General features: G+C 46.1%; 2 protein-coding genes, 1 long non-coding RNA gene and 1 other non-coding gene across 8 annotated transcripts in view; 3 read left to right on the top strand and 1 right to left on the bottom strand.

Moving 5' to 3' along the window:
- Positions 1-2,358, top strand: part of MYBL2 (MYB proto-oncogene like 2) — a 36,113-nt gene extending 33,755 nt beyond the window's left edge. For all 3 annotated transcript variants that reach the window (XM_027070142.2, XM_027070141.2, XM_027070143.2), the window contains 2 exons: positions 1,063-1,212; positions 1,828-2,358. In XM_027070142.2, the coding sequence (XP_026925943.1) occupies positions 1,063-1,212; positions 1,828-1,956 (279 nt within the window). In that variant the 3' untranslated portion in view covers positions 1,957-2,358. The remainder of the gene's footprint in view (positions 1-1,062; positions 1,213-1,827) is intronic.
- A 275-nt stretch (positions 2,359-2,633) lies between these two features.
- LOC113602601 (uncharacterized) overlaps positions 2,634-23,027 on the top strand; it is a 70,502-nt gene continuing 50,108 nt past the window's right edge. For all 3 annotated transcript variants that reach the window (XR_003424087.2, XR_008289087.1, XR_008289088.1), the window contains exons 1-2: positions 2,634-4,606; positions 20,432-20,553. This is a non-coding gene — a long non-coding RNA (uncharacterized LOC113602601). The remainder of the gene's footprint in view (positions 4,607-20,431; positions 20,554-23,027) is intronic.
- Positions 14,134-14,258, top strand: LOC113602633 (small nucleolar RNA SNORA28). The gene has a single exon (XR_003424113.1). It is a non-coding gene; the product is annotated as a small nucleolar RNA SNORA28 (small nucleolar RNA).
- GTSF1L (gametocyte specific factor 1 like) lies at positions 15,778-16,979 on the bottom strand. The gene has a single exon (XM_015065504.3). It carries the CDS (start codon positions 16,637-16,639, stop codon positions 16,169-16,171), a length of 471 nt encoding a protein of 156 aa, XP_014920990.1. The 5' UTR covers positions 16,640-16,979; the 3' UTR covers positions 15,778-16,168.

The following is a 23,027-nucleotide window of genomic DNA, read 5'->3' as shown; positions in this document are numbered from 1 at the left end:
TTGGCAAGAGTTACATTGCTAGAACATGTTTGAAAACCATGGATCTGGGTCCTTAGCACCTTCCATTATATTCTACTCATGGTGGTGATGTGCAGAGGGTCAATGGTAGGCTTAAGGCACAGCCAGGTGGTTGGGGCACATCAGCCCTGGGATGGGTGCTCTCCAGGTCCCATTGCTGAGCTCAGGAATGGGGCTGTTGCCTATGCAGAGCCTGCCCCCGGAAAGCTTGCCAAACTGTTGATCCCTCTCAGCTGACAGTTGGATGAGTTTCCCAGTGTGAGGCAGTGAGAAGTGTGGCAGGAGTCATGAGACAAAGGATTGCCTGATCAGATCCTGCAGATATGGGGACTTAGGACTGCTGTAGCCATAGCCCTTGCGGAGAAGCATCACTGGGTGAGGAGCCCCACCAGGTTGGGGACTTAGTGCCGTGCATCCAGACCTGTAACAGGCATCACCGTGGGCATGTAAAATAATTCTCAAACGGTAAAGAAGTATAGCAAGTAGCTAAGAGCATGGGATTTGGGGTGGGGTGGATCTGATGGAGTCCTGGCACTGGTGACACTGGCTCTTGCTCTCTGGGATCTCTTAGGTTCCCCGAGCCTGACTCTTGCCTGTCATAAGAGCACCTAGCCCAGCAGACTGTTAGGAGGGTAAAGGAGAAGTGCTGGGAGACTGGAGGGCCTGGAGGTGTTTTGTGCAGCTGTGTGTATGTGCTGGTTGATGCTGCCATCTCTGACTGCCCGCCTGTGGATGTTTCTGATCCCAGGAGAAACTAGAGCACACCCCCCCCCCCCCCCCCCGCCCCTGCCTGAGGCTGTGGGGGAGGAACCAGCTCCATGTAAAAGGGACCAGCACTGTTGGGCATTTATTAGGTGAAGGCTCTGAAACAGGCACTTTACAGAGAAGTCCCCATCTGGAAGAGGATACTGAGGCTTAGAGAAGTTAATGTCCTGCCCAAGATCCAACAGCCCAGAGGTAGTGCTGCTGGGTTATGACTAGCTTTCTTCCTTCCCACCATGCTTGTGGCAGAAGGGTGAGTCTTTGGCTTGGTTTTGATTTCAGCCGACAAATGTCCTATCGAGCTCCTCCAGCCTCTCTGTGCCAGGCATCAAAGAGGACAACAGCCTACTTAATGAGGGCTTCCTGCAGGCTAAGCCCGAGAAGCCCATGGCGGTGCAGAAGTCCCGAAGCCACTTTCCAACACCTGCCCCTGTGAGTGCTGGCCACGAATGTGGTATTCCCCTTGGGGATTTTGCATAGACTGTTGCCTCTGCCTGAATGCCCTTCTGAGGCTCTGTTTGCTGGATTAACTTACACTTCAGATCTCAGTCTGGACATCACACCCTCAGGGAGCCCATGTGCTGGAGACCTGCACCCCCTTCCTGCCCCCCCAGCCCTTTTATGGTGTGGTCTCGTAACTAGGTCATCGTCTCTGTATTTAGTTGCTTAGCACATGTCTGTCCTCAAAGGCAGATGTCTATCTTGATGTCTGCTGTGGCTGCTCGCACCTCAGTGTCTGTATGTATGAATCTCTTGCTGTTCCTTCCCACCAACCTGCTTGGCTGTATCTTTGCCTCGTGAGGAGGCTGGTGCCCACAGCCAGGGGCACAGACATGTTGCCTGGTGCAGCCTCCTTGCTTTACATCTGAGGAAGCCCAGAGACAGGACCGACTTCTCCAGGGCCACCAGGAAGGTGGAGGGAACACAAGAATACTTGTGGCTTCAAAAGGGAGGGTCATAGAAATGTCCCCCATCCCTCTGGACAGGCTCACAGCATTCACTGAGAGCATGCTGTCCCTAGATGGTAACTCACTTGCCTCCTCCCAGATGACCAGCGCCTGGAAGACGGTGGCCTGCGGGGGGACCAGGGACCAGCTCTTCATGCAAGAAAAAGCCCGGCAGCTCCTGGGCCGCTTGAAGCCCAGCCACACGTCTCGGACCCTCATCTTGTCCTGAGGGGCTTGGTGCTCATTCTTATGTTTACAGGGGGTTGGGGGGACCAAGGTTGGTCTGTGAATTTGAGAATCACACTCAGATGACCGCCTGCAGGGAGCCTTCTGCCGCCAGCCCCTCTCCAGACTGCTCAGGTGGAGGCAGAGCAGGGCCACCCACTGTCCTGTCTCCAAGTCCAGCTGTGGCTGTGGGCGGTTCCTGGTGCTAGCAGAACAAAGTCCCACCCCTGGGCCTGCCTGGTCCTCTCCCCAGTGTCACAGGGAGTCCCTTTAGCTTCTCCCAAGCCCTCGTCAGGCCTGGCCTCATCTCAGACCCCTGATTAGGACGGGGGACGTGGCCAGCATGCTCATTCCCTCAACCTGTTAGTACATTTTCTTGAAAGAATAAAATTGCCTTTTTCTTTGTGCTGTTGTCTACTCTGTCTTCCTCCTGCACGCTGCTTGTGCTTTCCCAGTCACTGTGGTTCCCTGGTGACTGTTGGGGTCTTGAGGGATGTGGAGACCTAGGTCCTCATTCTCAGAGCATTGCCTTGTCTGCACATCTGGACATTCTTCCCCCGAGGGGCCCAGTGTCTTGGGGGCAGTTTCATCTGTGGGCGTCTCAAAGCTCTGAGGATTCTTGGCTGTTGGCGGGGAGGGGAGGGTGCATTAGCATCCTGCTTGGCCTTTGGCATGGCCCTGCCCCCAGGTGAGACCAGTAAAGAAGTGAATGGCAGCTGGACAGAACCTTCTGGCACAGTAGTCTTAACTTGGCAAGGCCATGGCAGCAGTTGGAGCTTGGGCTGTGGTCCACCCTGATCATGGTGCAGTGGGATGACTGGCACTTGGCTGGAATCTGGGGATTCAAGAGGGGTGGGTGCCAGGTCTGAGAAGGTCTAGACTGGGGAGTGAGGTATTATTCATTAGTAGGGTTCATGGGATTTGGCATGTGGCCATCCTTGGGGGCTGAGGTCTCAGTTCACCACAGGACGGGCATCTGCCTGGGACAGACCCATCTCTACACTCTGCTTCAGTGCCTCTGTTTGCCAAGGGAGACTTGAAGACCAATCCTCTTGCCTGGGGCCCTGTCCTGTAAAGAGGAGGACTGGGAGTTAGTCTGACTCTGACACACCCCTGTCCTGTTGAATTTGTACATGGGGTCTTGTCGCTTAGCATGGCAGAGCCCTCCTCAGGTGACCCCCGGTTTGAGCCTGGCTAAGTCCTTCCTGCACCTCCTGTGGCCAAGCCAGATGCTCCAGCCAGTTCTATGGCAGGGCCACATCTGCCACATGCCCGTGCCTTTGTTGATTTCCTGGCCTGGACCCCTTCCCCCGCCCCCCACCAACTCCTTCCCCCAGGGACCTGTAGATCCTAGGCTTCATCACTGAATGGTCCCCGCAGGGCTATCAGCATTGACAGGTGACCCCAGTGAGGGACTAAGGGACCTTCATATCTAGGGTTCACTGTGACTCGGTAGGACACCTACATCAAAATCGGATGCAACAAGCCTTTGAGACCACCTGCCCTCCAGTCCTCCCACCCTAGATTTATCATAGGCTCCCAGAGAGCTGTTGTTAGGCAGGTGCTCAGTGGCTGCACCTCAGTGAGCTGGCCTACAACCCACCAGGGGCTTTCTGACCGTGCCTGCTCCCGGCTGCCTCGTCCACCTATGCCCCGGGCCTGTCCTGAGGCTCCCTGCTAATTGCAAACATGTTAACTTGCCACCTCTGGCAAACTCTGCACTGGAGCTGTTCTCTGCTTCATGCAGTAAGTGAACAGGCATCGAGGGTCCCCCGTGTGCCTGGTGCTGAGGATACAAGAATAAACGCCAAGACGCTTCCAAACAACCTTATTCTCACAGAGCTTAGATTCTAGAGAGGGCATAAGCCAACATCTGTACACAAGCCAGAGGGGCTTTGAAGAAAGAAAGCAGGGGAAACATGAATGGCATGGGGGCCAGGCTGCCTGCTAGGAGGAAAGGGAGGCTTGGGTGAGGAGGCCAGATGCAGCCCCTGGCCACCGTGGGGTCACCACGTGGGCCGCGGGGACTTGTTTACCAGGGTCGGTGCTGTGGGCGCCTTGCGGTTTGATTGGAAGTGTGGGAGCACACATTGCTCCAGTGGGGTCTGCAGCCCCTGGCTGGCCTGGGGAACTTGGTCAACCGGGTTGATCCAGGGCCCATTGTTTCCTAGGCCAGTGCGACAAGCAAGAGGGAGTAATGATGAGATGCTGAGGTGCCGGGTACCTGACTTCAGGGACGGAGTAGGGCAGAAGACAGGTGGGAGGGAAAGGCGGGATTCAATTAGGATGGCAGAGGCTGAGTGTCCTGACAAGATCCAGATGGTGGCTCAGTATCTGCTGGCTCACATGGCCTGGAGGTGAAGGAGACAGGGTCAGAGGAACAGAGGCTGTGGGAGAGGATTCTGGCAACTGCCCTCTAAAAATTACTGCTTCTGGCAGCCACGCCCCTACACGGGTCACGTGACTTACGAAGCCCAATGGGAAGCCCCTGATTGCCGCGTGAGGGATTGTGGGAAAGTCTGCTGAGAGAGGCGGGAATGACCAGGTGACTCCAGGCGCGTGAGCGAGCACATCCTAAGCCATCCAGCCTCACCTGATCTGGCCCAGTCCGGAACTGCTCGGCTGACCACGGACTCTTGAGAAATAGGAAATCGGTATTGTTTTAAGTGCCACTAAATTTGGGGGTGGTTTGTTGATACGGGCGCTGTTGCACAGTCAGCAGACGTTGGTCAGGTGTCCTGGCCCTCACGGAGCGGGAGGCCACAGCCGAGAGTTCAAGCCCCGGCTGGACCAGCACCAGGGTGGAAGAGCAAGGCGTGGCAGTGAGCAGCCCGTATGGCAGTCACGAAGAACTCCGAATGCGAAAATGGTGTTCTCAGCTCGAGGTTGCTGCTGGGGTTCGGGAGCAGGCTAGGCGCCCCCTGGGAGGAGAGGGGCAGGTGGACATTGCGGGACGCCGTGGGGACTTACGTTTAGCTACAGGGCGTCTGTATGATGTTTGAGATATGTCGTGCAACATTTATTTGCATTTTATATCTCCCCTTTAATAAAGGGAATTGTCTTCTAAGATGTTTTAATACATTTTTGCCTATTTTTTATTTTTAAAAGCCTCACATGAAATTCAAGTGACATAGAAGTGTATAAACTAGAATGCAGAAGTTCCCTCTCATCGATACACCCTCATTTTCCTCAGAGGTGACCACCACTAACGGTATAATGAAATGCTTCCCAGATTCTGCCATGCACCTGAATCACAGTAGGATCCTGTTAAAAGGCAGACTTTGGTCCAGGAGGCTTTTCAGGCAGGGCTTGGGTTTCTAATGAGTTTCCAGGTGATGCTGAGTTGGGGACTGCACTTTGGGTAGTAGGGATTAATGGTACTAATCATTCAGTTGATCAAAATCAGTGAGATATCTGGGGCCATTGCTATCTTGTCTTCTTCTGGGTCTCTACAACATCTCCTAGAGTTTCGCTCACTCTAAGAACTCAGTCTTGGCAGATTCAGGCCAGCCCTGGCCATGTGGTTTCCAGGGTGATAGCTCCCTGGACCCCTTCCACCTGCCCCTGATTCTCAGGCAGTGGGACATCCTCTTGGGAAGGGCCTGTCTAGTAGCAGTTACACTTGTATTGTACTGGCTTATTGTACATTATTGACTCTCCCATTTGCATGTAATATCCAAGGGAGCAGGGATGATACCAGCCATGTTCACGGCTTTATCCCCAGCACTGATTAGTGACTGGCACATAGTAGGTGCTCAACAAATATTTGTTGAATGACTATGAAAACCAGGAGGGATCAGTGATGCTGTGGCCATTGTTGGGCATTCATGAGCTAAGGATCTCATGTTGGACTACTTGAGGTGGGGTTGTCCTCTTGCCAAGACCAACGAAAGATCTGACTTTCTGCTATGTGACCATAGGGCCTGACCAAAAAGTGTCTGTGTCTGAGAGTTGTATGTGTATCTTGAGAGTCCCCCACTTCTTCCATTCCAGCCACCAGAGGTCCTTCCCAGAGTCATACCCCACCTTTTCCCAGATGCAGGCTTCCCTGTCCCAGGCTGGACCATGTCCTCCATCGTCACCTGTGCTGGAGTGCCCAGAGATTAAACTGACTCTGAAGGCCTGATACACAGTCTCTGCTCATGACTGATAATCACAGATCCCTTCTACGTGCCAGACTCAGTTTTGTTCCCTTTTTATTGTGGTTTAAAACATAACAAAGTTTACCATCTTAACCTTTCCTAAGTATACAGTTCAACCATGTTAACTACATGCACATTGTCATGCAACAGATATCTAGAATTTTTTCAGCTTCTGAAATTGAAACTGGACCCATTAACTCCTCATTTCCCCCTCCCCCAGTCTCTGGAAACCACCATTCTACCTTCCATTTCTATGAATTTGACTACTCTTAAGTATCTTGTATAAAGTAGAATCATATTGTTTTGTGATAGCTGATTTAACTTCACATAATATCAAGGTTCATCCCTGTTGTGGTTTGTATCAGAATTTCCTTCCTTTTTAAAAAATTCTTTTTAAGTTTATTATTTTTTTGAGAGAGAGAGCACACTTGGGGAAGGGGCAGGGAGAGAGAGGGAGAGAAAGAATCCTAGGCAGGCTCCGCACCACCAGTGCTTGGACTCACGAACCAGACTCAAAATCATGACCTGAGCCGAAGTTGGATGCCTAGCCAACTGAGCCACAGAGGCACCCCAGAATTTTCCTTTTTAAGGCTGAATAGTATTCTGCTGCATGTATAGACCACATTTTACTTACCCATTCTTCTTTCTGTGAATGGACACAAGGTTGCTTCCACCTCTTGTCAGTTGTGAATAAGGCTGTCAACATGGGTGTGCAGATATCTCGAGATCCTGTTTTCAGTCCTTTTGGCTATATACCCAGAAGTGGGATTGATGGATCATATGGTAATTCTTTTTTTTTTTTAATTACAATTTTTTTTAGTGTTTATTTATTTTTGAGAGAGAGAGAGAGAGGGAGCACGAGCAGGGGAGGGGCAGAGAGAGAGGAAGACCTAGGATCCAAAGCAGACTCCAGGCTCTGAGTTGTGAGCACAGAACCCGATGTGGGGTTCAAACTCATGAACCGCAAGATCATGACCTGAGCTGAAGTCAGACACTTAACTGACTGAGCCACCCAGGCTGCCCTAATTTTTTTTTTAATGTTTATTTATTTTTGAGAGACAAAGTGCAAGCAGGGGAGAGGCAGAGAGAGGGAGACAGAATCTGATGCAGGCTCTAGGGCTCTGAACTGTCAGCACAGAGCCCGTTGTGGGGCTTGAACTTGCTAAGCATGAGATCATGACCTGAGCCGAAGTTGGACGCTTAATCAACTGAGCTGCCCAGGTGCCTTGGTAATCCTATTTTTAATTTTAGTTGTTTATATTTTGTTTCACTTAGGTTTTTGGTACTTCCAGGAAAAGCTGTGTGCTGGGCTCTTAGAGCTTTTGCAATGATGGTGTGACTCTGTCACCACCTGGTGACCATTAGTGTTTTTGCAGCAGCAGGTAAAGTGGGCCAAAGAAGTTTTTTTAGGTCTTGGAAAAGTCCTTGAAGCATTTTTCTGTTTTTCAGGCCTTCTCTCCAGCATCCTCATCAAGCAGTTGTCTGACCTTTGCTTGAACACCTCCACTGATTGGGAGAGGTGGTTTTATTATCAGCCAGCTCCATTGTTGGACACCAATTGTGAAGAAAAGGATTCTTTAGAGAAAAAATCCTCCCCCTTAGTAATATCAAATAGGAATAACTAAGGTGCATTGGGAGCTGGTTTGTGGGGAAATTGGAGACCCAGGAAAGGTATTTGATAGGCCAGGATGAGCTTGAGAGCCTGACTGCCAGAATTAGCCATTTTCTCAGCAGACCCTAGCATGAATCAATCTGTCCTGTTTCCATAGGTCACCAAGTCTCTGATTTAGAAATGACAGTGATTCAGCCTCCCCTAAAGATGGAGTTTATGTTTCCACCTTAGGCCATATGTGTTTTAAAATGATTAAAGCTGATTGGGGCACCTGGGTGGCTTAGATGGTTAAGCATCTGACTCTTCATCCCAGCTCAGATCTTCATTTCATGGTTGTGAGTTCAAGCCTTGCAATGGGCTCCATGCTGGGTGTGGAGCCTACTTAATAATAAGTTAATAAAGTAATTAAAGCTGAGTTTCAATCTGGGCTAAGAATGAAACTTTTCACTGATGTAGACCAGTGGTCTCAGCTGGTCAGGATGAAGGTGTTTTACGTGTATGTTAATTAAGGCTGCCCTATAGGTATCTAGGTTAAAGTATGCACCAAATGGAACAGTCTGACAAGGACTGGTGTAAAGCCTGAGTCGCAAGTGCATCTTCAGAAAGGCACAATTGAGAACATGTTTGTCCCCTCTCTGGGAAAGAGTCCCTGCCCCCTGCCCAGTGAGCAGCCTGGCCTGGTATCCAGTAGGTGCTCAGTAAATGTCTCATTCTGCCATGAAGTGATGTGGCAGTGAGAAAGGCCTTCGGAAGCTGGGACCAAAGGGGTAGGGGAAGCTTTGTCATTTTTTTAGTGTTGATTTCTATCTTAATTGTCCTGTGGTCAGAGAACATAGTCTCTGTGGTTTCAAGTCTTTGAGATTTGTTGAAACTTACTTTATGATCAAGCATACAATCAATTTTGTAAGTGTTCCTCATGAGTCTGAAAAGAATGTATAGTCTTCAGGCATTGAGGGCAGTGTCCCATTTTTGACACATGCTAATCCTATTGTTTACATGTCCAATATCCTGGTTTTTTGTCTGCTTTTTGTAAACCTAGATTAGTCAACCTCCAAATGATGCATGGTAAGAATGTTGTTTCAAGCAGCTGAATGTTGGGGTGGTTTGTTACTCAGAATCATTATATAACAACTAGCTGATACACAAGGTAGACTTGTGTTCACTAGAAAGCCCTAGAAAATAGTGCACCCGGGGCGCAGCTGGGTGGAGGAGGAACTTAGGAGACCTGGAGTTCCCAGAACTGGACTGGAAATGAGTGGGATGAAGGGTTCTAGAAGCCAGAGCCATGTGACTGTGCCTATGTCTTGATTATTCCCTAGGACATGGGGCAAGCTTTCCAGGGCTCTTCTGACTTTGGATCAGACAGACCTAGATGTGAATCCCAGCCTGGCTGTTACTGGCTATGTTTCTTTCCTGCTCTGAGCCTTGGCGTCCTCGTGATAAAATGGGGAGAATCCTTAACCTTTCACATTGTTGAAGGGGCTGGAGAGAATACTGGCACACATCTGGGGCTTAGAAAATACGGGCTCTTAGCGATGCTACTACAAAATGCTTTCTCATTCCTTTCTCATGCTTAAGAAACCGTGCAGAGGAGGAGTTCGTATCCATGCTTCAGTGGAGTGCTCCAAGGGGAAGTTACCAGCTAGGGCCTGGGGCATGACTTGAGCCACTCTTCACTTGCAGGCTCACACTTCAGTGTGCCCTGTTCTGTGTCATCACTTGTTTCATAGTTATCAGCCAGAGAAGCAGTGTGGTGCAGGAGAGCATTAGGTATGGGTTCAGTTTTTAAAGACTTTCCATAAAAGTTCAACAGACAGACAAGTACACAAATCCCAAGTCTACAGCTGGATGAATCTTCACAAAGTAAACACAGTCATGTAACCAGCACCCACATCGAGAGATAGAACGTGACCAGCACCCCAGAAACTCCCCTTTCCCTCCTGCCAAGGGTAACCATCACCCTGACCTTAAGCACCATAGATTATTTTGCCTTTTTAAAAAATGTTTTATTTTTATATTTTTGAGAGAGCAAGTGTGCCTAAGTGGGGGAGAAGCACAGAGAGAGGGGGACAGAGGATCCGAAATCAGCTCTGTGCTAATGGACTGCTAAACTGACTGAGCCAGCCAGGTGCCCTTGTTTTATCTTAAAAATTTTTTTAATGTTTTTATTTTATTTTATTTTTTATTTTTTTAACACTTATCTATTATTGAGAGACAGAGGGAGACAGAGCATGAGCAGGGGAGGGGCTGAGAGACGGGGAGACACAGAATCTGAAGCAGGCTCCAGGCTCTGAGCTGTCAGCACAGAGCCCGACATGGGGCTCGAACTCACAAACCATGAGATCATGACCTGAGCCGAAGTCAGACACTTAACTGACCGAGCCACCCAGACGCCCCTGTTTTTATTTTTGAGAGAGAGAGACAGAGTGTGAGTGGGGAAGGGGCAGAGAGAGGGGGAGACACAGAATGTGAAGCAGGGTTCAGGCTCTGAACTGTTGGCACAGAGCCTGACATGGGGCGGGGCTCAAACTCACAGATGGTGAGATCATGACCTGAGCTGAAGTTGGGTGCTTAACCTGCTGAGCCAGCTAAGTGCTCTCTGTTTTGCCTTTTTAATATTTTATTTTTATTTATTTTTAAATATTTTATTTTTAAGTAATCTCTACCCCCAATATGGGGCTCAAACGTACAACCCCAAGATCAAGAGTCAAATGCTGTACAGACTGAGCCAGCCAGTTGACCCTGTTTTGTCTCTTGAAGCTTTTATTTTTACTTTACTTTTATTATTATTATTATTTTTTATTTGAGAGAGAGAGGTATGAGCGGGGGAGAGGGACAGAAGGAGAGAGAGAATCTAAAGCAGGCTCCAATCTCAGCATGGAGCTCAATGTGGGGCATGACCTCAACTTCTGCTGAAATGAAGAGCTGCCATTCAACTGACTGAACCACCCAGGTGCCGCTTGCCTTTTTTTTTTGTTGTTGTTGTTAAACATTGTATGAACCAAATTTCCTATTACAAAATATTTACCCATGTTGATTTGGGTAGTTACAATTTGTTTACTCTCATGACTATATAGTGTTCCATTATAGGGCTTCTGCACAATTTCCTCATTCTTGTGAAAGGCATGGGGAAAGTCTCCGGATTGGCTATTATAAATAGAACTGTTATGAACAGCTTGTCCTAACCTTTTGGTGAGCTCATGTACACATTTCTGGTTTATGCCTTTCTAGGAGTGGAATTGCTGGGGATGGGTTTAAATTCATCAGGTCACTTACAAGCTTTGTGAACCAGTGCAGGTTATTTAGCTTCTCTGAGACTCCTTTCTCACGTCTGTATATTGGAAATAGAAATAGTTACCCATCTGTGTTGTGGCCAGGCCTGAATAAAACAATATCTACAAGGTGCCTGGCTCCAATGTAGCTCCCCTTTCTTTCCTCCTCCCTCTGCCATGCCAGAGCCCCCTCTGCCCTAGGACACGGCTCTGCTGCTAGGCTCCCCATTTGCCAGGAATCCTCTACACGAACCTGGGAAGCTTGTCTACTGCCCAGGGCTCGTGAGTGCTTTTCCCCAGCCATGGGCTCTCCTCCCTGATTCAGCCACAGGTCCAGCCCAGCACTAGCTTGCTATGGTCACCATCACTGCTAACAAATGTTTTTATGATGGTCTCAGTAAAAGTGTGCTTTGTAGCCAGTGTTCTCTGGAGACTGGCCCAGTAGAGGCAAGGAATGAGGACTGAGGGGAGGGAACAGCTAGCTGGCTGAGATCCAGCCCAGGAATTTAGAACAGACATACCTTTCTTGCCTGGTCTTTCTTCCCTGATGTCCAGGCAGGAGTTTTTCTTAAGCCCTTGTATTCCTTACTTTCCTGAAACACTTCAAGTCAGGCCATGAGGGTCACTGGCCAGCTGGGGAATTGCCTACAGGGAGCTCTGTTAAGATAGAGCTGACTTCTGTCCTCTGTGTAATGGCAGCCTGGAGCGTTGTGTTGGGAAAGATTCTGATGGTATTGTCCAGGCTCAGGAAAATGTGCTCTGATTGGTTAGTTATGTCTGTTATATGTATGGGGAGTGGTGATAGCAGCATACATTTCACGTATTTGCCTCTATCTTTGGCTTAAAGGTATTGGTTAGTGCTGCTCAGAATAGACATGTATTTGATTTAGAGAAGTAAATGGAATGTTTTTAAATAGGTGGGCTAAGTCTGTTTTCATTTATATGATTATTGACATATCTGGGTTGATTTCTACCATTATATTTTGTGTTTTCACTATTGTTTCCCCCTTTTCTTTTTTTCTATTTTAAGTTTATTTTTATTTATTTTGAGAGAGAGAAGTAAGCAGGAGAGGGGCAGAGAGAGAGGGAGACAGAATCTCAAGTAGATTCGGCACTGTCAGTGCAGAGCCCAATGTGGGGCTCGAAATCATGAACTGTGACATCATGACCTGAGCCAAAATCAAGCCTCAGATGCTCAACCGACTGAGTCACCCAGGCACCTCCTCCCCTTTCTTTTCTCTGTTGGATTTGTAAGTTTTTTTAAAGTTTTTTTTTGAAATAGAGTGCACATGAGAGCAGAGGAAGAGCAGAGAAAATGTGAGACAGAGGATCCGAAGCAGGCTCAGTGCTGTCAGTGCAGAACCTGATGTGGGGCTCAAACTCTCAAACCATGAGATCAGGACCTACACCATAGTTGGATGCTTTACTGACTGAGCCACCCAAGCACCCCAAATTTATAAAGTTTTCTGTAATATCCTGGTCTGTTTTCTTCTCTTGCCTGGTTTGAATCATATAAAAAAAATTTCTCCTATTTTAGAGGCTATTAAAAAATTTTAATATGCATATCTGTTATTGCTTCTGTCCTGAACAATGTCCTTTTCTGGCCTATTTTTTTTTCTTCTTTTTATAAAAAAGTTTTAATGTTTATTTATTTTTGAGAGAGAGAGAGACAGAATGGAGCAGACGAGGGGTAGAGAGAGGGACGCACACACAGAATCTGAAGCAGGCTCCAGGCTCCGAGCACAGAGCCCGATTCAGGGCTTGAACCCACGAACTGTGAGATCATGACCTGAGCTAAAGTCTGACGCTTAACTGACTGAGCCAACCAGGTGCCACTTTCCTGACCTATTTTCATTGAGAAGTTTTGTTTTATCATTTTAAATGCAAAGTTGATGATTTTCTCAGTTGATTAACTTTGTGTACGTATTTTATAAGTTTCCTTACTCATCTTGTTTCTCTTAGCCCATTACATATTCTTTTTGCTGAATAATACCACCATTTCTGCTACTAGTAGGTAGCATTAGTCAGGAGCTTTCTACGTGCTAGACACTGTCCTGATAATCCTGCATGTCATCCTTTAATCTTCCCCACAGTCCCAGGAGTTTGTCATCCCTACCTTGCGGATGAGGAAACAGAATCCCAGAAAGGGTAGGGTATCCCTGAGGCCTAACATTAGTAAGAAGTGTGGCTGGGCTTCAGTCCTGGCTATTGTGTTGCTCTTTGCTCAGTGTATTTACATTTTTTGTTTTGAAATCATTTTAGATTTACAGAAAATTTGCAAAGACAGTACAAAGAATTCACATATATTCTCCACCAGCTTTCCCTAGTGTTAACATCTTAACGAGAGCATGTGGTACATTTAGCAAAACTAAGAAATTCACATTAGTACAATACTAGTAACTACAGACTTTATTTGGATTTTACCAGTTTTTCCACTCATGTCTTTTTCTTTTCTAGGATCCAATCTGGGATCCCACATTGCATTTTAGTATATGTATGTGTATTTAAAAATATTTTTAGTATGGAAGACTTCAAATTTATATCAAATGGAGAGAATAGTAAAATTTATCTATCACTCGGCATCAAGAATGATTAATTCATGACCAATTTGTTTCATTCACACCCAAACCAAATTACTTTTTTCTTTTTCTTGGTCCTGGTGGCCAGTAGTTTACAGATATATGCCCTACACATGACCTTCTTATTTCATCTGTTTTCTGTATGTCCATTCTCTAATTCATGCACTTTACAGACTTTCTAGGGGCAACAACTAGAACAACTTCTTCTTTCTTCTTCTCTCTCCTCCTCCTCCTCCTCCTCCTCCTCCTCCTCCTCCTCCTCCTTCTTCTTCTTCTTCTTCTTCTTCCTCTTCCTCTTCCTCTTCTTCCCCTTCCCCTTCCCCTTCCCCTTCTTCTTCTTCTTCTTCTTCTTTTTGCAAGAAGAAATCTTTATTTCCCACTTTGTAGAAAGAATTGAGAGGCCCAGGGTTGGCAAAGTTATGATTACTTAGAAATAACTTAGCAGTTAAGATTTCCTCCTGAAAAACTTTCAAAAGACTTAAGTCTTTCACTGTTTTAAAAAATGTGTATTTTAATTTTTACCAGATAGTATATTCACATGTATTCACATGTAAAAGGCACTGAAGGGTTGGTTGCAGGCAGTGCTCCATGGCAGATGATTGAAATTGTCTAACACAATATGAACTTGGTATAGCAAGAAGGTTTAACCTATTCAGGTGTTTTCTCCCCATGAGATCAGCTGTTGCATATACTTAAACAGTGTTGCAGCTGTCGCTAAAGTGCACTTGAGATACGCCCTTGTACAGACTCATGAGGGAGGAAAAAGAGGGTCGGGAGTACCCACCTTCACAAACTACATGGTCTTCTGAGGCATCCCACTTCATTTCAATCTTCCCTAACATTTAATACCTCTACTGTTTGGGGACATTCCTTTTTTTTTTTTTTTTTTTTTTTTAAGTTACTTATTTATTTTGAGAGAGATAGAGAGTGCAAGTGGGGCAGGGGCAGAGGGGGTGAGTACAGAGGGACAGAGGATCCTAAGCAGGCTCTGTGCTGACAGTAGAGAGCCTGATGTAGGGCTTGAGCTCATGAACTATGAGATGATGACCTGAGCTGAAGTCTGACACTTAATCAGCTAGGCCACCCAGGCGCCCCTGGGACATTCCATTCTTAGCATGAATTTCTTACATATGAAATAACAGTAGATGAATTTGATCTGTGAATCCTCTTAGAATTGGAGGTAGCATTGGGTTAGTGTATGGTTTTCTGAGGGGAGGGTTCCAAAGCAAAAGGGGACAGGGTTTTAAATGTTCATGAGACACAATGAGGTGTAATATAAACCACAGAATTAAACTTTTACTTCCTTTTTTTTTTCTATGTAGAAAAAAAAAATAAAAGGTACTAAAGTGTCTGTAGACTAAAGTCTCTCTCCCCTGACTTTCCATCACCTAGTTGCCTTCCCTGGAGAGAGCTGATCATTTTCTTTCTTTTTTTTTTAAAGATTTTTTTAAGTGTATTTATTTATTTTGAGAGACAGAGAGTGCGAGTCAGGGAGGAGAGAGGAGAAAGAGAACACCAAGCAGGCTCTGTGCTATGAGCACAGGGCCTCACATGGGGCTTGATCTCACAGACAGTGAGATCATGACCTGAGCAGAGATCAGGAGTCAGACACTTAACCAAATGAGCCCCCAGCTGCCCCGAGAGCTGGTAAGTTTCTAGGGAGGAGACTAACAAGCTTTTTCTGTGAGGGATCAGTTAGACATTGTATGCTTTGTAGGTGGACCGCTGTTCTAGTGTATCCTTGAGAGAAATGTTATGCAAATATAAGCCCATACATGCATATGTTCTTTCCCACAACTGGGCAAAAATGGTAGCATAATATACAGAATGTTCTGGACTTGGTTTTTATCAGTTAAACCAGGAGTTGGCAAACTATGTCCCACAGGCCAAATCTAGCCTGTTACGAGTTTCTATAAATAGCTTTATTGGAACCTATATTTATTTGTTTACATATTGTTTGTGGCTGCTTCCATGCCACTAAGGCAGAGCTGAATAGCTGTGACAGAGAACATGTGGTTTATAAAGCCTCTGGCCTTTTTTGTTTGCTCTCTGGCCTTTTAGAGAAAATGCTTGCTGGTGTCTGAGTTAAACACTATGTTTCAGCCTTTCTAAGCCAGTATTGAAAGTGCTGCCTCACCCTTTCTCATGGCAGCATACTATTTCTGTATATGGCTGCACCTTAATTCATTTAATCAAACCCTCTCGCAAGAGGTATTTGGATCATTTCTGACTGACCTTTACTGCTACAAATAACATGGCAGTGGGTAGGTAACCTTGCACTCACTTCTTCTTCTGCAAGTGTGAATATATTTACAGGATGCATTCCTGGAAGTAGAATCGTGCCATCGAAGCAGAGCACACTGGTCATTTTGACAGCTTCTGTCAAATTGCCCTCCGCAGAGATTTATCAGCTTACCTTCTCACCAATGTTACGAAAGTGCCTGTTTGCCCCATCTTTGCCAGCAGAATGTCCTGCCAGCCTTTAGATCTTTACCAACTGCTTCATGAAAAACGAGGTGTCCCAGGTGGCTCACTTCGCACTTTTATTCTGGGGAGTTGCATCTCCTTTCCGGCATTTAAGAGGCAAGCGCTCCTTTCTGCTGCTGGTGGTTTATCCTCCTGGTCTGAGAGTCTTCTGGGGGGTGGTCAGTCTTGGGGAATGGGCCTCTCTCTCTCTCTCTGACTCTCTTATGTCACTTTCGCAAACAAGCTTTTGGGGAACAAAAGTTTTAAGGACAAATGTGGGATGGCAGTTAGTGCTGTCGACATTCCAGACATCAGAACTGGGGAGCCAGGGGCGCTCTGGAGGGATATTTCCACTCTGCTCTGAACTTGGAAGGCTAACTTTCACGGGGCACAGGCTGTCCTCTTCCTCCATTGTGCTTCTGCTGACACAGGCAGCCTCGTGCTCCTCCAGCTTTTTGATGGGGACCACGTGGCAGGCGTTGTATTTGCAGCTGGCCATCTTTTTGGCTTTCTTGGGGTTCTTTCTCCTGCAGGATGCCAGGTGGTACTGAAATCTGCTGAGTGGGACTCGGTGGTGTGGGTTGTAAGGGCAAATTTCTAAGGCTTCTGGCTCCATGAGAAACTGTTCTTGAGGCAGAGTAGCTCACTTCCCAGATTCAAAATGAAACGTCCCTGTTGGAAGAGCCCTTGGTAAGGAGGATGGAGCTGTCCTCTGCCCAGAGTTGGCCCTTAGAACTCTGTTGGCCAAGGTCTTAACAACTCATTGTTTCCGGTGCTCTGCAACCACAAGTGGTGGGTTAGGAAAGGGACAAGGAACTGTCGGGGGCAGCTGCACAGAGAGCAGAGTTACACAGAAGAACCGTATAAAGCACATGCGAGAGCCAGAACACCACAGCAGCCCCACAGGAAGGTGAAGAGGGTACATGCCAGCTCTGCTTGATTCCTAGAGGTACACTGTGTGATGTCAGGGAGCAGTCGTGAATGGTCACAATGGGCAGCTGGAGTCATCAGTGAAAGGCCACTTGTCCATCGCTTTCAAGAGGTGGAGTAGCTTTGGGGAAAGCTGCCATTCACAATTGCTGGTGACGTGTCTTTTGTCATTTAACTGTTTCTAAACTTGTATGTTTAATGTAATTCCTGATATATTTGAGTTTAAATCTATTATATTGTGCTTCCTGACCTATTCTTTGGTTGATTTTTTTCTCTCTTCCTCCCTAATTTTAGATAGACAGTTTAAAAAAATTCTTTCCATTTCCCCCACAGTTTTGTAAGTTACACATTCTCTAATCATTTGTAGTTACTTTACAGATTGAAACATTCATAAATAACTTACCAAGGTTTAAAGTTCATAAAAGTCTCATCCTCTTTCCAAGTAGTACAGAACTTTCTCTACATACACTTTCCTCTTGACTTATTATGTTATTATTTTAAGCCTAATTTTAAAAAGTTGCCCAGACAGCATTGCTACTGTCATTCCACACGGTCCAGGTTTGTTGCCACTTGTCCTCATGTTGACTTCTCTCTGCTGCTTGTATTTCAGACCTGCCACGTGGGATCACTTGGTTTCCGTTAGAGGTTTACCTTTTAGAGTGTTCTCCTGATGAACTCTTTTGGTTTTGTTTGTCTGAAATCGTCTTTATCTTATCCTCCTTCTTGAAGAATAACTTTGTGGAGTATAGTTGTGCTATTTTCCTTTCTTCACTGAAGCGGAGTTCAGTTTCTTCCAGCTTCCACTAGGGTTGAGAATTCAGAATTCTACCACTACCTAACTTCTTGTGAAGGTAATCTGTTTCTTTTCATGTCTCTTTTAAAGAACTTTTCTTTCTCTTTAGTTTTTCTGTAGTTTCACTATCATGTTGACATGTGGGTCTCTTTTTTATTTATTCTTTGTTTTTACTTTTAGACCTCTGGAATCTGTGGATTAGTGTCTTTCATTAGTTTTGGGAAATGTTCAGCCATTGTCTCTTCAAATATTGCTTCTACCTTATTCTCGTACTTCCACTGAAATGATACATGTCACTTCCGCCGACATTTCATTGTCCTGAGTGAGCCTTCTGGCCACACTACACTCTTGGTCAAAGAGGTACAGTCTTATTGTGTACCCAGAAGGAGGAGAACAGGAACGTTGTCAAGAGTCCTAAAAGGTACCTGGCTGGCTCAGTCTGTGGAGTGTGTGACTCTTGATCTCAGGGTTGTGGGCTCGAGCCCCATGTTGCATGTAGAGATTACTTAAAAATAAAATCTTAAAAAAAAAAGTCCTAAGAACGTCCTGTGTCTCCTTGTCACCAATATTTGTTTCCCTTTTCTCCACACACACATAACATACTCCCTCCATCTCCAAGGGAGAAAACCCAAAGTCCTAACTTAGAGTGGGGGATAAACACCTTGGTCAGTGCTCACTGGGGGCTGCTTGCATTCTGGCAGGAACTTACTCTAGAATGCTGGGCATTCTAGTGCTTCCAACCAACCTGTTGCTGTGAGGAATGAGGGGCTCACGGAGTTGTGCTCACTGTACCCCCTTTACTCCCCATCCCCCTAGGGATAGCTCCTGGTATACTTTGTTGAGAAGGTGTCCTTGGTAAACTGTAACTTCCATTCCATTTATGGGATAGAGTGCCCATTTTCTGTAACCCTGCAACCCAGTATTGGAGGAGGTATGACACTGGCCCTGCTGGGAGTTAACATGTGGTTTGGTATCTGCTCTTCCATTCCCCCAAAGCCTGGCACAGTTTGTGGGCGATGCTTACAATGCTTTTTCAGTTCCTAGTCCCGTAGCCTTTTTCATGCTTATGACCAGGGCTGACCCAGACACTGAGTAATTCAGGCATGTGTAAGTCTGCAAATGGAGATGATAATGAAAGCACTTCACCCGTCATTGAAATCCACATAATAAGGAATGGGGCATTAGCTATTGCAGGCTTCTTTGTGGCCAAGTACCCATTAGTGTGGCAGGCCAGCATTTAGTCCATTATGGAGAGAGGGAAGACTGGACTTGATAATGCTTCTAATGGACATCTTGAATGGTCTGCAAGCCTGCAGTCTTCTCCCAGCATCTGTTCTGAGCCTGGGACCTGACAGGTTGCTCACCATGGAAACTTGAAGGGAGCGAGGGCTGCAGACACACCTATCTGAGCGGCACTTTCTGGGCCTGTCTGCACCTACATGACCAATAATGCAAGTGAGGTCAGATTCTGCTCATTACCCTCCCGCACTTACCATCTTGAGAGGTGCTACTGACAGATGGTAATGCAGGCATGGAGAGAGAAGGTCGTGGAGCATGCAGGAATAATGTTTTCTGAAAATGAACAGTTGTGTGTCTTGGCCAGCCAAGTCATCACTTGTCATTATGGGGAGGGATGGAGCCATTAGAGGATTAGAGTCACAAGCTTGGGAGGACATCTTACATCAAGACTGGCTTCTCTCCCAGGGCTGGCATCCCTTCTGGAACATCCCTGGAGGATGGTCATATGGTGACAGGGAGCTCCCTACTCCCTAGAGAGTTTTGCTGTGGGTTTCTTACACTGAGCTGAGCCAAGCAGCCTCCTCATACCCCTTAGCATGTCAGTGTGAACTCTGTGCCCTCTGCTCTGGGAACATCCTTCAGTATGTAAGGATATCCCAAACATACCAAACTCATGTCATGTGTATGTGGCGCTGGGGTGTGTTGTCCACTCCATTTCTGGCTCCCAGTGTCTCCCTGCATGTCCAGCAGACAGGTGTGGACAGCCTAGATATCTCCCCTGAGAATTCGAATTCTGGCCTGGGATTTCCTCTACGCTGTCCTCTGCCGGCTGCTCTTTGCTCAAGGCTGCCCTGGTCTCAGCCCACTGGGCTCCTGCTAGCCCCTTTGACTTGAGGACTTTATTTTGAAAACCCTCCCTGTTGCGTGGTACAGTGCTGCTCAAACTGTAACATGCATACGAATCGCCTGGGATCTTGTTAAGATGCCAGGCTGGGTGAAGTTTTTGGTTATCTCTGTCAGGTTTATGTATCATGGCTGTGCTAGATTTGTAGATGAGTTGGAGCACATTTTATCTTTTTCTGCTTTCTGGGTAGTTAAACAGCCTAGGAACATTGTTGGAAAGTTTTAAAGAACTTGTCTACTAAACACTCGGACTCCTAACACTTTTGAGAAATAGTTCTATGTCAATGTTCACCTTGGTTCCATGGTTTTCTGCTTCTCTTGGCAATTCTCACTTATCTAGAAAAGTATGCTGTTAGGGACTGAGTTGTGTCCCCCTGCCCCCCCCAATTCATGTGTGGAGGCCCTATCTTCAATGCGATGGTATTTGTAGGGGCCTTTAGGGAAGTAATTAAAGTTAAATGAGATATAAGGGTGGGGCCCTCATCCAGTAGAGCTGGTGTCCTTATAAGAAAAGAATGAGACTGCAGAGATATCTCTCCACAGGAGCACAGAGGAGAGGCCATATGAGGACATGGTGAAGTGGCCATCTGCAAGCCGGGAAGAGAGATCCCACCAGACACCAACCCTGCCAGCACTGTGATCTTGAACTTCCAGCCTCCAGAATTGTGAGAAAATGAACTTTTGTAGTTTAAGCTACCCAATCAGTGGTATTTTGTTATGCAGCCTGAGCAGACTGATATACAGGCATTCCCCACTGAACATTCTAGATAAACTAGGATACTGTGTGTATTGTTTATCTCTTATAATTTGAAAACTCTTCTCTGCATCTTTGGTTAAATTTCCTTTACTTTTCTAATTTTTATTTATTTTTTTGTACTCTCTGTCTTTCATGCTTCCTGCCCTCTCTCTTTATTGGGATTTTACAAGTCTAGGTATCTTACAGCTCTTTACTAGGAGCAGAGTCTTTGATTTACCAGTTCTGATTTTTATGTTTTCTAGTTCATTAACTTTTACCTTAACTTTTAATTCTTTCCCTGAGTTTATCTTGTTGCTTATTTTCCAGCTTCTTGAGTTGGATGCTTCATTTACTTTCAGTCTTCCTTATTTTATAACAAAAACATTTAGAGCTACAGGCAGTGTTTAGTTACATTCCATGAGTTTTGCTATGCAGAGATCCAATTGTCATTATGTTCTGAATGGCCTATGATTGCAGTTTTGTTCCCTTCCTTGACTTGAGTTATTTAGGAATAAATTTCCAAGTGATTTAATTTTTTTCATTTATCCTTTGGTTTTTAATCTCTGTTTTTATTGCATTGTGGTCAGATAATGTGACCAAAGAGGATTGCTCATTAGTATCTCTGAAGTTTCCTTGTGGCCTTGAATGTCATCAGTTTTAGTCACTTCCTTACAGATGTTTGAATTAAATGCCTTTTCTGTTTGTATGTATTTATTACGTGAAGCTGGAACATGAGTCCTACAGGGAGCTGGAATATTATATCCCTTTCCTGGGGAATTGCCGTGTCTGTCCACATGATCCAGGAAGTTCTAGGTAAAACAGACTGTGTACCTTCATTTAGCTCAGTGTTTCTGAGCCTCAGTTTCTCTTATCGCCTCATAGTGTCTTGAACAGCCAGTTTTCCATGGAAAGTATTTCAGAGAATTTTGTTTTAAGGTCTACTCTTATTCCTTGAGGGACAACTATTTATGAAAGGTCCTAGTACTCAGGCCCCTCCTTTGGACCTCTGAGCCCATTCTTGAGTTCCTGTTGCTTCTCTGTTCATTTTACAGAAGGGGGCACTGCAGTGGAGGATGTCTGTGTATCTCTGTAGGAAGCTGTACCAGTCTCAGCGCAGATAGGATTTGCTGTCCTTTTGTTTTGTTACCTTGGAGGCTGAATTGTCTGAAGCACCCAGCCAAGGGTTAACATCAACACCAAGCATTGGTCCCCTACAGCTGCTCTGAAGCATTAGCTTTCCTACTCCTTATTGCTTTGAGCTTGTCCATTGCATGGAGTCCTGCTGGAGATGTAGCTCTGTTTTCACCTGGGTTTCCCCAGAAGCAGAGTCTGAGATAAGGATTCAGACTCAAGTAGTGTCTTCAGGTAAGTCTCTAGAGAGCGGGGAAGTGAGATATATCTGTATACGTATATAAATATTTTAAAAGAATGAGACAAACACTGTCATGGTATGTCTTCTGTACTTTCTAAAGCTTTCAATGCACATATTTTTCCATAATAAGAAAACCAAGCAAAAATTGTATTCAGAAAAATATATATGGAAACTAGCAAAGGCTGGCAAAGATTAAAGTGTGAGTGGTTAATCCAGCCACCTCGGTGGGCATCTGAAGGCCTTTGGGGAAATAATGAGGAATGGTACAAAACACAACCTGGAATTGCCCCACCCAAGGGGTCAGGGAGCTGGAACACGTATACCCCAACTTCCATAAGACTCATCTGTTGACAGCTATGTCAGGGAGTTTATAAGCTCCTTGGCCCTTCTGACCTTCGAAGCATGGGCAGTCTTGGTACTACAAATAGATGTGGAGACTGGAGGTTAGGCAGAACATACCGGACCTTCCATATGGGAGGGGAACCCATGCATGGGACCATGCATATGGGAGGGGCGCTGACTGCCTCTGCTTCAGGGTCCCTTCAGCTTACTCACACATCTATTTCTTCTTATTTGGTGATTTACGGCACAGCCAGTCCAACAAATGTTTAATGACCAGTTCTTTAAAAAAAAAAAAAAAAAAAGTCCCCAACCTATCGCATCTGCTGATTTCCATGGTATGAACTCTCCCACTGTAGCTACCAGTGGTTTCACAAGGAGCTGGCAAGATCCAGCTCTCCCAGCACACCACTAGCCAGCGCTTCACTGGGTGGGCTTTCCTAGCATTATGTCTCACTTGAAGGATTCTAGCATGTGGTCTGGGCTCCTCCCTGGTTTATATACTAATACAGATTTTTCTGTGTTTTTCCTTTGACCATTTCGGCAGGCATCTGGCAAAAAAGCAGTTAAGAGTACACCACTGTCAGTCATCTGGAAATCCTTTCACTTTTAACCTTTCCGTGGTATTTCACTGCATGTGGGCTTTTCGTAAACAGCACTTATGTGAGTACGGGGAGGGGAAGCCACTGCCC

Source organism: Acinonyx jubatus, chromosome A3 (genome assembly GCF_027475565.1).
Source record: "Acinonyx jubatus isolate Ajub_Pintada_27869175 chromosome A3, VMU_Ajub_asm_v1.0, whole genome shotgun sequence".
In the NCBI taxonomy this organism is placed as follows: domain Eukaryota; kingdom Metazoa; phylum Chordata; class Mammalia; order Carnivora; family Felidae; genus Acinonyx; species Acinonyx jubatus.
Note: the sequence above shows the minus strand (reverse complement) of the source record. Positions and strands in the feature narration are given on the sequence as shown.

Bases quoted from the DNA above. Each gene is read 5' to 3' on its own strand.
- GTSF1L (XM_015065504.3), bottom strand. From the start codon at position 16,639: ATGGAGCCAGAAGCCTTAGAAATTTGCCCTTACAACCCACACCACCGA.